Source organism: Bubalus kerabau, chromosome 15, assembly GCF_029407905.1.
Source record: "Bubalus kerabau isolate K-KA32 ecotype Philippines breed swamp buffalo chromosome 15, PCC_UOA_SB_1v2, whole genome shotgun sequence".
NCBI classification, from domain to species: domain Eukaryota; kingdom Metazoa; phylum Chordata; class Mammalia; order Artiodactyla; family Bovidae; genus Bubalus; species Bubalus kerabau.
Genome location: NC_073638.1, coordinates 62,717,927 through 62,731,983, shown reverse-complemented (window position 1 = coordinate 62,731,983; position 14,057 = coordinate 62,717,927). Strand labels below are relative to the sequence as shown.

At 36.3% G+C, this 14,057-nt stretch overlaps 1 protein-coding gene across 2 annotated transcripts in view; it reads left to right on the top strand.

The window, feature by feature from the left end:
• DCDC1 (doublecortin domain containing 1) overlaps positions 1-14,057 on the top strand; it is a 477,869-nt gene that overhangs the window by 39,336 nt on the left and 424,476 nt on the right. For both annotated transcript variants that reach the window (XM_055549196.1, XM_055549197.1), the window contains exons 3-5: positions 145-414; positions 1,618-1,771; positions 2,238-2,400. In XM_055549196.1, coding sequence (XP_055405171.1) covers positions 145-414; positions 1,618-1,771; positions 2,238-2,400 — 587 coding nt within the window. The remainder of the gene's footprint in view (positions 1-144; positions 415-1,617; positions 1,772-2,237; positions 2,401-14,057) is intronic.

Sequence of the window (14,057 nt, the reverse complement as noted above, 5' to 3'; positions counted from 1 at the left end):
GATATAGTAAAGGTTAAGCAAAATACTGGCTAAGCGTGTAGTGTTTTGTCTGGCACATAGCATACAACTAGTTATTATGTGTTAGTTGTTAACAAGTGATTACACATCAATTCACTGTATTCTTTCTCGCATTGTTTCTTTCAGGGAGTTTATGTCATCCCAGGCAAAAGCAGTTATTAAAACTACTGAAGATTATTTGCAGCCTCAGTTTGGCCCCAACAGACTTTTGCATTCAGCGGCAGTATCAGAAGGGTCAGGACTTCAAGATTGCTCCACACATCAAACAGCATCAGATCATAGCCATGATGAAATATCAGACCCAGATAGCTACAAATCAAACAGTAAAAACAATTCTTGTTTTATATCAGCATCCAAGAGAAACAGACCTGTCAGTGCTCCAGTGGGTCAACTGAGGTAATCAAAGTGGTTCTCTGTTCTTTTTACCTGACTGTTGAAACCTTTTCCTTTGAGCAGAATTTATAATGATTCAGTTGACTATTTCAAACATTAAAATGTAACACATCTCTAGGGGTTTTGTTTCTGCTTTTGTTTCCTTTTTTCTTTGAAAGCACCTGAGTAGAATGTTGCTAATTATATTTGTGGAAAAAAATGAGATATACGTGAGCCTGGATAATATTAACTCTGAAAGGAATAATTGAAGCTGAATCAGGCTAAGACCATGAATATCTTGGCTTACCAGATATTTGCTTAAAAATAGAAATGCATACTTTTGATGTTTAAACAGTATTTGAAATAAAATCAAATTGAAATGAACTTGTTATAACAGCATTTTGTGTATGCATTTTCACATCAAGATTCTTATAATCTGTTAACCTAAGAGTTTATGGATAGAAGAAAATGTTGATAAAAATAAAAATCAAACTAAGATATTCATATTCACATTATTTTCATATATTCAAATAGGTGGATATACTGTGCTTTTAATTTGCCTCACGTTTTTACTTTAAAATGTTTACTATGCAAATGTGGCATTAAGAATTAACAGGAAAAGTTAGAGAACTCAGGTAAAAGTAGAACATGTTAGTCATTTACCATGTACTTTTGCTGAGATAAAAATAAGGATTGAAACTAGTTTTGACTGAAAGCAAACTTAGAAACCTTCCCTTACTGCCCCCAAGCAATTTGAAATGAAAGCAATGAAAGTGACTTCAGAATAAAAACTTTAGTATAATGTATTTGAATTTCAAATCTTTTAAAAAGAAATCAAATAACTTTAATAAACATGAAAAGTTAAGGGAAATTCATAGCTGTTTTCTATTTCATGATGTTAAGACCATATTGCTATTTTCTGCTTTCTATTAGAATATGGGATATATAATTTTTTAAAGTGAATGTTGTGATGTTTTATAAATAAAATGATTTATTCTGAGATACATGTTTTACATGAACAGTTTTGGCAAATTTATAATGTATTAAATTTTTAAATATATTTAAGTATATATAGACAATCTTATTCTATTAAAAAAAATTTTTTTTGAGGAATACTTAGGAACAGTCATTAGTGCTTATATGTGTTGAAAATATCCAGGATAATATTTACATAAAAATTTTTTACTAATTAACATGCACCAATTCTTGTGTGTTTTTTTTCTTTAGAGTTGCAGAGTTCTCTTCAAAATTTAAGTGGGACCAGAACTGTCACAGATTGTCTCAAAGACACAAACTTCAACCCAGACTGATTAGAGTAACAGCTTATAAAAATGGATCTAGAACCGTCTTTGCCAAAGTTACTGTACCAACCGTTACCTTGGTAACTAGTATCTAAAAGTTTTCAGTGCTTTATCTCTTCCCTTATTCTTTTTATATATAGAAAGTGAGAAAGATGGTATTTATTGTTCAAAATTTTCTTTGTAGCTATCTGAATCTCTAGGTAGCTTATATGTATATACATAGATTTCACAGGGATTCCATTCATTTTTTATTAATATAGAAGTAGTATATCTAATTAAACAAGTACAATGACTATATCTTATAGCCTTATTAGAAAGATGGAACATTCAAGGACTAGAATTTGAGAATCAACTATTCTCAGTGTTGCGATTAACCTATTTGTATATTTTCAACTGCTACAAAATAACCATATTGGTGGAGTTTCTGAGTTACTTGGCAAGTGGCTCAGTGAGTTTCTGTTTTGATCACTGCACCTTTTTGCTTAGTGGAAATGTGTTACTTTCCTTGTCCTCAGTCGCTTTCCCTTACCTCTTGTTTTCTATTAGTTGCTGGAGGAGTGCACAGAAAAGCTGAATCTGAACATGGCTGCACGACGAGTGTTCTTGGCAGACGGCACTGAAGCCCTCGAACCTGAAGACATACCCCGTGAAGCAGACGTTTATGTTTCAACGGGAGAGCCCTTTTTAGATCCATTCAAAAAAATTAAAGGTAAAAGTGAAAAAAAAACTTGTATTTCTACACACAGTAAATTGCTTAAGGGGCGCAATTAAAAAATGATTTTCATCCTGTCTTTTTTGCATGGTTTAACAAAACTAATGTTTACGCATTTACAGCTCAGTAAGAAGATAATGTGCTTAATGAAAGAAAAATCCACTGACAGCCACGTTTATTGCCCTTCATTAGCATTGGTGCTTAATTTAATATAGATCTGAATAGACATTAGGGAGCCTGCAGGAGGTTAAATGGTGAAAATATAATAAATTAAATCAGAGATTATTGAATTTACTGTTTAGTTTCTGTGACACTCAACAGACATAATTCGTTAGACTTATTCTCTCAGAAAATAGCTCAAAGTTTCAAGTATCATTTATTCATTTATACTCTTGATCTTTTTTCAGATGGTATAAACATAATTTTGAAAATGTGACCAGTAATGAACATAATTCTTATATATGTGTGATTTTCCTAACAAAATTTTTATAAGATAAATGCCATAGCGTGTTTTATATACTTTATGTATATATGTAACATATACATGTTTTATAATAATATAAATTATATATTTATAATGTGATATGTATAGACATACTTTTGTAGCCAAGGTCTCTTTGTAGAAAAAGAAAGTCCATTGTTTCTAACATTTTAGAAATGTGGAGATTTTCTAAAAAAAAAAAATTCTTTCTTTAGTGAGAAAGAATATGTTTTAAGAGAGAAATAAAAATGCCACTATCCAGGTATGTCATACCCAGGGCCTGTTATCAAGTGCTATATATGCTAATCACATTTAAATGACATAAGAACTTTGCCATACAAATTCAGTGTATCTAACTGCTGTATTCCCCTCTGCTTTTTCTACCTTATTAGAAGTATTTCTTTTCTGCAATTGCTATAAAGCCAGTGAACCAAAGGCAAGTCTAGGCAGTCATTGCATAAATAGAAGAAAAGTAATTCTGGAGTTCATTACAGAGGAAGTGATGAAAATTCTTCCTCTATTAATGTTATTATATAAAATGATACCAGAATTTCTATCTCTTTAAGAATACTTGATCATCAAGAAATAATTTCTTGAATTCAATAAAAAGTTCAAGGTAATTTGGTCCTTGTAAAGAAACTTGTTGCTACAATACTCAGTAAAAATAAGCTATGCAGTAGTGTAGACCCAGATATTTTTCAAATTTTGTTTTTACTTTAAAATATGGCTGCCTTTATTTTGTATTCATGAATCATCTCTTTGTATAGAAGCATGAATCTTTGTGGGTACGTGTTTCTGTGACTTTTATATTCGGATATATATGTAATGAATACTTCCTTAAGATCCTTGGTTATTTTTATTAATAAGAAATACTTGCCTTTCTTATGATTATGATATTTTAGAAGAGATATATAAAAATTATTTATAGCTAAGCTTCTTAAAAGATCTGGACATGAATGCCTAAAATGACAATGTGACACACACGACAAAGCTTGGTGGATGATTTTTAAATGTACAAACTGATTTCCTCCTACTTTTTGTTTTCTCTTTTATCCTTTTAAAGCCAAGTCTAGAACAAAAAAACTTCTCTGCTTTGTCTGCTCATCTTTGGCTGCGTTTCACTGTGACATGCACTGCTGTTCTTTTAGCACCAAAATGTTGGCACACACTCCTGAAAATTTCACACCATCTCTTGCTGGATCAGCAAGCTTAACCCACCAAAATCTGGTGTTGTGCAATGGTTTTTGACTGATAATCAATCTTTATGCTGCTCGACAGTTGTTGCTGGGACACGGAGTAGAGCAGGTGGCAGATGTGCCTTGTCTTTTGAGAAAAGAAATTGTAGGTGAGCTTGGACACAGACTAGCGTATCACATGTCCATTAAAAAGACTTAAGTATAATGGGAAAAAAGCCACCCATGTAAGTTAAGCTCACAGATAAGCCTATAAGCCTAAAGCCTGATATTGGTTTCTTTCAGAACAAGAACATAAACACAAATAATTTATTTTATATATATGTAATTTATCATATATGTGTATATAACTTGAGAGGGGTGGGGGAAATTTCACACACATCACCTACATATTCTCACCTACATATGCACGTGTACTTTTTCAAATCAGGTTAAAATGAGCTTTCTTGCATGAATGTTATAGATTATCAATAATATGCCAACTTGTCATGAGTTTACCATAAAAATAAAACATGTATGAATAGCTTTGAAAGTGGTAGATAAATTTAGAGTAAGGAGGCATTCTCAGAAGTTGGAAAATTCTACTTTCTAAAGGTAAATAAGGGGAAAGAATTTGGTGTTACTGTTGCATCTTTGCAGATGAGCATGAATGTTTTATGTACAATGAACAAACAAGCATTAGAGTCAGTAAATGGTCATTATTTTAATATACTGTTTTTCATTCATTCAGCAAACATCGATTCAAAGTCTACTATGTGCCAGTCCTAGGCCAGATCAGAGACAGATAATAAAAAAGGGGACTTATAATCTGATTTCTTTGTTGTCATTATTCCTTCATCTCTCATTTTAAAGAAAAAAAAATTAAACCAAATCCATTGGTCCTCCAAATGAAAATTTACTCTATTTCTGGCACAGGAAAGCCAAATAAACCTATGTATATTTTGGCAATTGTGTTTCCATACTTCATTGTATTCTTATTCTTTGGGAAAGTAGTATAGATAGTGAAAATTGCCTTAGAACTATTTCCAGATTTACTAAGGTAGAAAGAGACCTGCAGAACATCTCTGATTTTTTAAATACTTTACCACCCCTTTTGAGCATCACTGTTGACAACCAGTGGCACTGGATTTAATAGAAAGCCAGAGAGCTATTCATCACATACCTCCAAACACAAAGCTTTCATACAGAGGTCAAGCAAGGGTCAAGACTGACATGAAACATTCCCTGTTGAAATGCAATATTAGAATAATTCTTACATTTGAAGTTGAATGCATAAACAGAAAGATTGATTGTGTGGGGGGAAAAGCAGAAAGAATTTTTATGAAGATTATTGATGAAGATCAACTGTCTTATTAGGTCTTGTAATGTGCTATTTGAAGATTCTGAAATTTATTAATGATTCCTCTAAAAGTATGAAGATACAGTTAATGAATTGTTTCAAAGGACATTTTTAAAGTTTTCAGTTTCATGAACATACATTTTAGGTTTTATTCAGTTTCCTGAATGTTCTGCTTCATGATAGCACAATGAAAATTCTTGCATCAGATTCATGGAATTTAAAGAGTTCAGCTCCTTTAGAACTGCTGGGAGCTGTAGGCAATGCAAACCTAGCATATAAAATGATTCATGCCCCACAGTTGCTTAAATGTCTTAAAGAAGATGAGGGGGAAAACAGTTTGGACCTAAGTCATTAGGTCCAAGTTTCCCTGTATAGAGTTCTGAGGTTGTTTAAATTTTTTTTACTTCTATATTTCCATTCTTTTCTATATATACTATTTTATTCTTTGGCTTTCAGAGTTTTCATTTACAGTGATTCATTTCAGTCCTGAATTTTGTTAACCAGAAATGAAACTGAGTATTATGAATAGAATTTTACATCTTTTATATGCTGTATTGTGAAGATGTAGTCACAGAAAAAATCCATGAAGAGTATTCTTGATACTACACCTAAGATCTAAATTTAAACCTAGAGATTTCTGCTAACTGCCATGTGATCTACAAAATGAGATAATTTGCTGTGACAGCTTGTGATTGACAAGAATATGTGTGAGCACATTTAAAATAGGCCATCTTTTCATGTAGAAATAAATGTCAGTGAAATGATGGATTCTCATCATTTTAATTATTGATGATTTGGAAATATTTCAATTCCACGACATACAAGACACATTCTAAATAGCAGCATAACACTTTTTCTCATATGTGCATCAATAATGAAATGTTCTGTCATATTTTGTTTCTCAAAAAATGCATTAGTTTAATGAACCTGGATTCATGCATTATATTCTGTTCCATTATATGTCTCCTGAGTTTGTTGCTTTTTAAATGGTTGTGTTAAAAGCACAAGTTTCAAGAAGTGACTTACTACCCACATCATACCTTGCTTTTCTTGCTGCTGGATCTCAAGACAGTGCTACAGTCTACACCAGTGGCTGCATTAGTCCTGCTAAAGCTAATATGGGCTCTGTGATGCTCACCCACAGGGTGACCACTACTTAACTTGGGCAGCTGCAGCAGGACTTAGGGTTGGTGTTCCCCAATTCTCTATTATCACTTTGAATAGTATGTACATTAAGCAAGATTGTCAGTCCATCTTCTCTCTCACTTGGCTGCATATACCAAAAGCAGGAACATGATATTATGTAGAGAAAAAGAACTTTCTTCTGAGATAGCACATTATTCTTTTATCTGGTTCTGCAAGGGAGGATAAAACTATAGGCATGTATGTTATGTTTTTTCCCTATTCCAAATATTTTAAACCTATAATTAAGTGTGTACAGTGCCCTTACTAGGTAATTAGATGTGGGTCTGAAGATCATTGCAAGAGATGCGCACCCCACCCCGCAAAAAAAAATTCTTAGCCAATAGAAAAATTTAGAGCACGCATACGGTAGCATCTCATACTGTCAAAATCTCAAATCATTGAGAAACACCTGAATTATTGACATATCATGAGTTGTTGAATTGTATACATTGCATATATTCACACAGAAGTTATACTTGTTTAATGAAGATGCCTGAGAACCTGTAACTGTCCTAATAATTTGAATACTTCCTGCAAGCCATACACTCACCATGTGCTTTAAGTATATTATGCTTTCTCTGTACAACCCCTGAGTTAATGCTACAAATCCAGTCTCTTATATGCCATTCTAAAATACAGAATTGCAGATGACCAAACAATTTTTTCATAACTCATTTGATAGCACAACCTTATTTGGTATAAATAATCAACTGTTTTGATGAAAAATAATTAATATGTTTGATTATGGGCTGCTACTGTAGACCTTTCTGGGCATATTACATAATATTTGATATATACAATGTGTTAACATTTTTTTAATTCTAAAATTTCTACTATGGAATCACACCTGACATTAAGGGTTTTGAGTACAGCCTTTTTTGTCTGCAAAGAAATTTGATAAACTTTAATTCTCATGAGGATATTAACTCAGAAGAGTTATAAATACTATCTTTATCACCTGGACCTGTTTGCTACATGGGTAAAAGTGGACAGAGAGAATACCTGCCTGATGAGAGTTGAGACAGTGTGTGAGAAGTAATTAAAAAAAAAATTATGGTTCTGTTTAAGGAGGCAGAGGAGTAGTTAAAAGAGAGACCATTCATTCATTCAATCATTTCCTCAAGAAGTGTTTATTGAGTCCCTACAATATGTCAGGATATGGTGTGAACAAGACAGGTCTCATGGAGCTTAGGTTCTAATAAGGTAGAAGAAGCAACAGACATAAACATATACAGAACTAAGTAAGTTATTTAGTGACGGTGTGAAGTGTTATAAAGAAAATAAGAAGGGTGGTATTATAAAAACAAATAATGTCATGGATACAAAAGGAGGGAGTTTAAAAACTGAGCCAAGCATTTCCAGTAACCTTGAAATCAAATCTTCTAGGCAGTTGTCTATCTACCCTGCTTGCTACTTTACCTAAGAATTCATTTATATATCCTATAGTACTCTTTCAGGATTTTGCCTTCCAAAGCAATTGTTTTTGAAGCTTTGAGACATCTGTTAGGAGAGACATAAGAAATGTATTATCATTTAGTGGGAAGATCACTAGACTTGAAATCAGATGATCTTGCAAGATTCTAGTCCCTCTTATATGATCTTGGGCAGACTGATCTGCACTTCAGTGTCCTTACTTGTATATCGAGGTAAAAAATACCTTAAAGGAGTATTGGATATTGTCTTATTTTTCTAGAAAGAAAAGTTATTTGGAAATTAAATGTCTATAAATCTCTCATCTAAATGGAACACTGAGAATAGCATTTCATAAGTATAACTAGGACTCCAAGTGCTGTTAAGATCCCAAGGCTAGTTATTAGAACCTCGTGTCCACTCTTACCTCCCCAGAATAGTTGCCTGGGTGTAGGAAAATAGCAACAGCACAATCATTTGGCTCTGTATTACCATCACTGCCAGGGAAGCAAACTACTCTGTGAACCTGGGCAAGTGGCTTACCCTCTCTAACCCCCAGTTTCCTCATCTATTGTATATAAACTGGGTCAATAATAAACATCTCACAGGGTAATTATGAGGAGTAAATACAATAATGTGTGTAAAAGTCTGCTGTACATAATAGGTGTCTAAAACATTGTTTTCCATCTGCTCTTTGTCTGTTTTCCCTCTTTTGCTCCATCTCTTGTTCGACTCATTTCCACCAGCTTATCATATAGAACGGCACAAGTACCTGATTTTACTACTACAGGTGCTTGCTAGGTCCAGGATCTTAAAATATTTACAACCAAGTTAAAATCACAAGCAAGCACTTGTGTTACAGCATGATATAGAAATCTGAGTTAGAGTCTTTGAACTCTCACTATATTCTACTATTTGCCTTGAGAATTTTTCTGAGGTGTAAGTCAAAATCAAGTCCTTTTATGAAAGGAGCCCCAAGTGGCCTTGCTCTGCTCTATTCTGAAAGTCGTGTTTTAAAATATGTTTATGACCCAAGGCTAGCCTTAACTTTAAGCTGCCACGACTTATTTCAAGAAAGTTCATAGAAAAGTTCAGGGAAAGGGTGACAACATTTTGATTGGCACAATAGATGGGATGTTTGTAATTTTAATCAAATTTAAATTGAAGACATACTTCAAATGATATGTCAGACTCGTGTTACTGAGTTAAAATCTAATGACAACCACTGTCATTATTAGTTAAGTATAGCCATCACGCCTATAGCAATAAATGATGACACTTAAGAACACGCAGAAACAAAGAACTCAAGTATTTAGAGAAAAGGGAGTGCCTAGAAACCCAGTTGAACACAGGAATGTGACCTGGATTTAATCTATTTACCAAACATAGAAGCAATTGTATTTTGAGCAGATGATATAATTGAATATAGCAGTGTGTTTTCTTACTGTCAGAGCATTTATATTTTATAAACTCATCGTCTTGCACCCATGAAATGATGTGCTTCTTCATATTTAAGGTCATTATCTATACTTTCAAGACAGCCAGAGCATTAATGTATTTTCAAGTTTATTGCCCAACTACAAGAGAATTTTTTAAAAAAGATTTTTAATAAGCTTATGGATTTGACATTGCAAGTTTGCTGCTTTTATTCTGGTGACAGAAGAAGGCAGTATTCTCTTTGCCTGGCACAAAATGGAAAATTACAACTTGGGAAACACCCAGATTTATTTAATTTCGTGACAGGCATTGGCTTTTTTGAAGTAGGCTGAGAAAATGTGGTGATGTTGTAAATAGACCTTCTAATGCTAGAACATGCTTTATCTTTTTCATGATTTGGTTATAAACAAAACGTGAAAATAAAATAGAATGTGAGTTCTTCAAAATAAATTATTGGGGCATAATATTCTCAGTGCTGCCAGAGAGTAAGTATATGAACATAAACAGTCAAGGGACTTGGCTGGGATATATAGCCCTTTGGGAAAGTTTTTCCCAAGGTTTTGCCCAACCTCCACTAGAACTTCAGTGGAGTGCAGGCCCCACTCCAGCCCTTACCCAGAGGGTCATGAGGCTTTGGAACCCACTAGGTGTAGCTACCAAAATTAGGAGGAGATGAGATGATAATGAGAATAGGACCCCTTCTTTGACAATTGCATGTGTGGGGACAGGGAATTTGCTGAGAGTACTGTTAATAAGGGGAAGATTGAAGAACCTTCAAAGGGGACTTCCAAGTCTCCTGCTTTTGAGACTCCTGGATGGACAGGCATTGTATTTGGTCCTACTTTCTGGGGAGGCTGTCACTAGTCATTATCCTCAGTGTGCTCTTTTGTAGTCATCAGACTTGTAATGACACTTGTCCTCTCTAAACCAGGCTTCCTTAGGGCATAAAACATGGCTGCCTTGTTCACCATCTTTTTGAGGCGGGCACAGGGCCTGGCACTTAATAGATACTCAACAAACGTTGCTCAGTGGTTGAATGAAACCAAATAGGTACTATGGTGAACCATGCATATTCTATGGTGGGAGGGGAGGTAAAGAGGAGAAGGCAATGGCACCCCGCTCCAGTACTCTTGCCTGACAAATCCCATGGATGGAGGAGCCTGGTAGGCTGCAGTCCATGGGGTCTCTAGGAGTTGGACATGACTGAGCATCTTCACTTTCACTTTTCACTTTCATGCATTGGAGAAGGAAATGGCAACCCATTCCAGTGTTCTTGCCTGGAGAATCCCAGGGACGGGGGAGCCTGGTGGGCTGCCGTCTCTGGGGTCACACCGAGTTGGACACGACTGAAGTGACTTAGCAGCAGCAGTAGCAGTAGAGCATCCTTTTGGGCCATAAGTGAGTGGACATTTAGAAGGAGTATATTAAAAATCCCCTATCCTAAATTCTTGTGTAGATTTGTGAATATTCCTGTTTGGCAAGGAGCTAGAGTAAGCCAGCCCAAAAATAATTCCATGGCAGAAAGGCTAATGGTGATGCTAATGGTTGTTTGAGACCAGACAATGGTCCGAAGTGGAATGCTGGGATAAATGATTCTTCCAGGAACTTACAGATCTGAGATTTTCAGTCTTCCCACATCCTGTCAGGAATGCCCTTTCTTACCCATTATCTCCCCTAAGTCTTTTTTTTTCTCTTTTGATGGTTGGAGAAGGCAGAGGAGAGGCTCTCTTCTTCATTTAACACTTGCCTTTGTATTTCTCATAGTAACCTTGCATACAGTAGGTGCTTATTAACTATTATTGAAAGTGAGGAAGCAAGAAAGAGGAGATGATGTGACCTTTGGGAAGGTTTAGGGCCACTGCTTCCTGTTGAGCAGAGTTGAAGGACCCAGAGCTGGGTGGGGGTGGGCAGGCTGATTTCCAGTTCTAACAGGTACCAGATAGCCTCAGCCCTGGGAGGGATGTCAAGGCTGTGAGATGAGACAAAAGACAGAAGCGTAGGAAGCAGTTGTTGGCTCTGCATAGCTAGTATGTTTCCTGAGACGTTCAAGGTGGGTTTAGATGGCAGCACCTTTCTTGTTTTAATACTCAGGCTAGTTTCCTGCCCCCCATGCCTGAGAGCCCCCTCACCACTTGATTCTTCCTCATTCCACCCACTGCTAGCCTCAGTTAATCCTCTTCCTCACCAGTGCCAAAACCTACTCAGGTCTGTATTGAGCATCCTTGGGTACTCCATACTGGCATGGGATCAGATTCTGTTTTCCTTCTTGCCTTTGGAAGTAATAATGTTTACCCTGGCTATCTTAAATTGAAGAAAATAGGGAAAACTACTAGACCATTCAGGTATGACCTAAATCAAATCCCTTTATACAGTGGAAGTGACAAATAGATACAAGGGATTAGATCTGATAGAGTGCCTGAAGTACTATGGATGGAGGTTCATGACATTGGACAGGAAGCAGTGATCAAGACCAAAAGGCAAAATAGTTGTGTGAGCAGGCCTTACAAATAGCTGAGAAAAGAAGAGAAGTGAAAGGCAAAGGAGAAAAGGAAAGATACACCCATTTGAATGCAGAGTTCCAAAGAATAGCAAGGGGAGATAAGAAGGCCTTCCTCAGTGATCAATGCAAAGAAACAGAGGGAAACAATGGAATGGGAAAGACTAGAGATCTCTTCAAGAAAATTAGAGATACCAAGGGAAATTTCATGCAAAGATGGGCACAATAAAGGACAGAAATGGTATGGACCTAACAGAAGCAGAAGATATTAAGAAGAGGTGGCAAGAATACACAGAAGAACTATACAAAAAAGATCATGATCAAGATAACCATGATGGTGTGATCACTCACCTAAAACCAGACATCCTGGAATGTGAAGTCAAGTGGGCCTTAGGAAGCATCTCTACAAACAAAGCTAGTGGAGGTGATGGAATCTCAGTTGAGCTATATCAAATCCTAAAAGATGATGCTGTGAAAGTGCTGCACTCAATATGCCAGCAAATTTGGAAAACTCAGCAATGGCCACAGGACGGGAAAAGATCAGTTTTCATTCCAATCCCAAAGAAAGGCAATGCCAAAGAATGTTCAAACTACCACACAATTGCACTCATCCCACACGCTAGCAAAGTAATGCTCAAAATTCGCCAAGCCAGAATTCAACAGTACATAAACCATGAGCTTCCAGACGTTCAAGCTGGATTTAGAAAAGGCAGAGGAACCAGAGATCAAATAGCCAACATCCGCTGGATCATTGAAAAAGCAAGAGAGTTCCAGAAAAACTGTGTGGATCACAATAAACTGTGGAAAATTCTGAAAGAGATAGGAATACCAGACCACCTGACCTGCCTCCTGAGAAATCTGTATGCAGGTCAAGAAGCGACAGTTAGAACTGGACATGGGAACAACAGACAGGTTCCAAATCAGGAAAAGAGTATGTCAAGGCTTTATATTGCCACCCTACTTATTTAACTTATATGCAGAGTACATCGTGAGAAATGCTGTACTGGATGAAGCACAAGCTAGAATCAAGATTCCTGCAAGAAATATCAATAATCTCAGATATGCATATGACACCACCCTTATGGCAGAAAGTGAAGAAGAACTAAAGGGCCTCTTGATGAAAGTGAAAGAGGAGAGTGAAAAAGTTGGCTTAAAACTCAACATTCAGAAAACTAAGATCATGGCATCTGGTCCTATCACTTCATGGAAATAGATGGGGAAACAGTGACACTTTATTTTTGGGGGGCTCCAAAATCACTGCAGATGGTGATTGCAGCCAGGAAATTAAAAGATGCTTACTCCTTGGAAGAAAAGTTATGACCAACCTAGACAGCATATTAAAAAGCAAAGACATTACTTTGCCAACAAAGGTCCATCTAGTCAAGGCTATGGTTTTTCCAGTAGTCAGGTATGGATGTGAGAGTTGGACTATAGAGAAAGCCAAGCACTGAAGAATTGATGCTTTTGAACTGTGATGTTGGAGAAGACTCTTGAGAGTCCCTTGGACTGCAAGGAGATCCATCCAGTCCACCCTAAATGAAATCAGTCCTGAATATTCATTGGAAGGACTGATGCTGAAGCTGAAACTCCAATACTTTGGTCACCTGATTCGAAGAACTGACTCATTGGAAAAGACCCTGATGCTGGGAAAGATTGAAGGCAGTAGGAGAAGGGGACAACAGAGGATGAGATGGTTGGATGACATCACCAACTCAATGGACATGCATTTGGTAGGCTCCGGGAGTTGGTGATGGACAGGGAGGCCAGGTGTGCCGCAGTCCATGGGGTCACAAAGAGTCGGACACAACTGAATGACTAAACTGAACTGAACTGAACTGAAATGGCTGTCAGCCCTCACCACCTTTCTTCATATGAAGGAATAGGTCCCTGGAGTGGTGATGTTAAGAAGATACCCCTTGTGTTGCTAAATGTGAGGGTTCCCTAATCCTCCAGTTGGCTCTCAGACAGGAGGCCCATGCCCCACACTTTGAGACGTGATGATTCAGACCTTACCCCAACAGCTTTGTTTCGTAGGGAAATGGGTTTTGCCTTCATGTAAAGAAGATTTTTCCAGTAGTTCCTTCTATCCAGAAGATTAAAATGGCTTGTTCT